The sequence below is a fragment of the Nematolebias whitei genome, chromosome 8 (assembly GCF_014905685.2).
Source record: "Nematolebias whitei isolate Nwh7 chromosome 8, NemWhi1, whole genome shotgun sequence".
Classification (NCBI taxonomy): Eukaryota; Metazoa; Chordata; class Actinopteri; order Cyprinodontiformes; family Rivulidae; genus Nematolebias; species Nematolebias whitei.
The window spans coordinates 3,034,225-3,035,554 of record NC_056505.1 but is presented as its reverse complement, the minus strand read 5'-3'; the positions used below and the strand labels follow the sequence as shown (position 1 = coordinate 3,035,554).

The 1,330-nt window shown below is 46.8% G+C and overlaps 2 protein-coding genes across 2 annotated transcripts in view; one reads left to right on the top strand and one right to left on the bottom strand.

The window, feature by feature from the left end:
- The window catches only part of rsph14 (radial spoke head 14 homolog), an 18,109-nt gene that overhangs the window by 14,585 nt on the left and 2,194 nt on the right, over positions 1-1,330 (top strand). The window lies entirely within an intron of this gene.
- mak16 (MAK16 homolog (S. cerevisiae)) overlaps positions 556-1,330 on the bottom strand; it is a gene marked incomplete in the record, with an annotated part of 73,208 nt that continues 72,433 nt past the window's right edge. Inside the window, 1 exon segment of the mRNA XM_037680831.1 lies at positions 556-1,052. Coding sequence (XP_037536759.1) covers positions 900-1,052 — 153 coding nt within the window.

Below are 1,330 nucleotides of genomic sequence, written 5' to 3'. Positions count from 1 at the left end.
ACAAACTGATTTCCTCCTTTAGCTCGTTGTTTACAAACTGATTTCCTTGTTTAGCTCGTTGTTTACAAACTGATTTCCTCGTTTAGCTTGTTGTTGTTTACGAACTGATTTCCTCGTCAATAATTTAAACTCTTTCACGTCTCGAGGCATCGGCTCGGCTTCAGGAACATCTCATTAAATGTTCTTCTTTCAGCTGCTCCTTCTTCAGGGGTCTCCACAGAGAACCAACACTTGGTGATTGTTTTTACGGTGTCCTTCCTGACGACCACTGAGCTACCACAGCCGTGTGTGGAGCAGAGGGTGGGGCTTTAAGGTCTTGCTCAAGGGCCCAGGGTGGGACAGATGAGGGTGCTTCACTTTCTCACCAAGTTCTGATGCAACTGTCAGAGGATTCGAACCGGCTTCCACCTTTAACCTCTGCACCACCGCTGCCCTGGGACTACTTCCAACTGTCAGTCAAATATTTAGGTCATATTTGATCAAAAATTATTAGAACGTGGTTTTAAAATCAAAGCATATTTTATTTGTAACAAAAACCTTCAGCGTCGGGACACGGAGGTTGTTTCAGGGTTTTATTTTTGTCCGGTTTTTAACAGAGTTCAAGTCTGAACAGGTAAAAAGGTCTGGACCTCTGCGCAGCGTTTCCTGCTGAAAAAACAAAAAGCTGCGCCTCAACGTTGGATTTAAAGATCCGAGTCTCGGACACGAGACGAGCGTCTGAACGTTTAAAATATTTAAACGTGTAGAAAGTGACGTCTGACGACAGTTTAAATAAAGAATAAACCCAGACGATGAACTGATGGACGCTGCAGCTGAACCAGCTTCAATCAGACCGTTGTCACGGCAACGTGAGGAGGCGGGGTCATCAGTCCAGGTTTGATTGACATGTGGGCGTGGCTCTACGTGGCTCTGCTCTTGGAGGCGGACTCTGTCTCGTGCTCGTACTCGATCTCCACGTATGCTCGCTTCTTCCTCACCGCCGAACCGTTAGCCGGAGATTTGCCCTTTGACCTGGAGGCCTTTGTCTGCACCTCCTCCTCCTCCTCACTGGACTCCTCCTGCTCCTCCTCGTCGCTGCTCGTCTTCAGCTTGTTCATGTCCTGAGAGAGGAAGCTCGAGTCATTCAGAGGCTGCTGACGAGTTAAATTCAAAAACAACCGAAGAAACGACATTTTCTGCTAAAATACGACGCGAACAGAACGACCGCTGACGTTAGCTGGAGAGAAGCTAAAAGATGTTTGTAGCTAGAAGCAGCTAAAAGATGTATGTAGCTAGAGGCAGCTAAAAGATGTTTGTAGCTAGAAGCAGCTAAAAGATGTCTGTAGCTAGA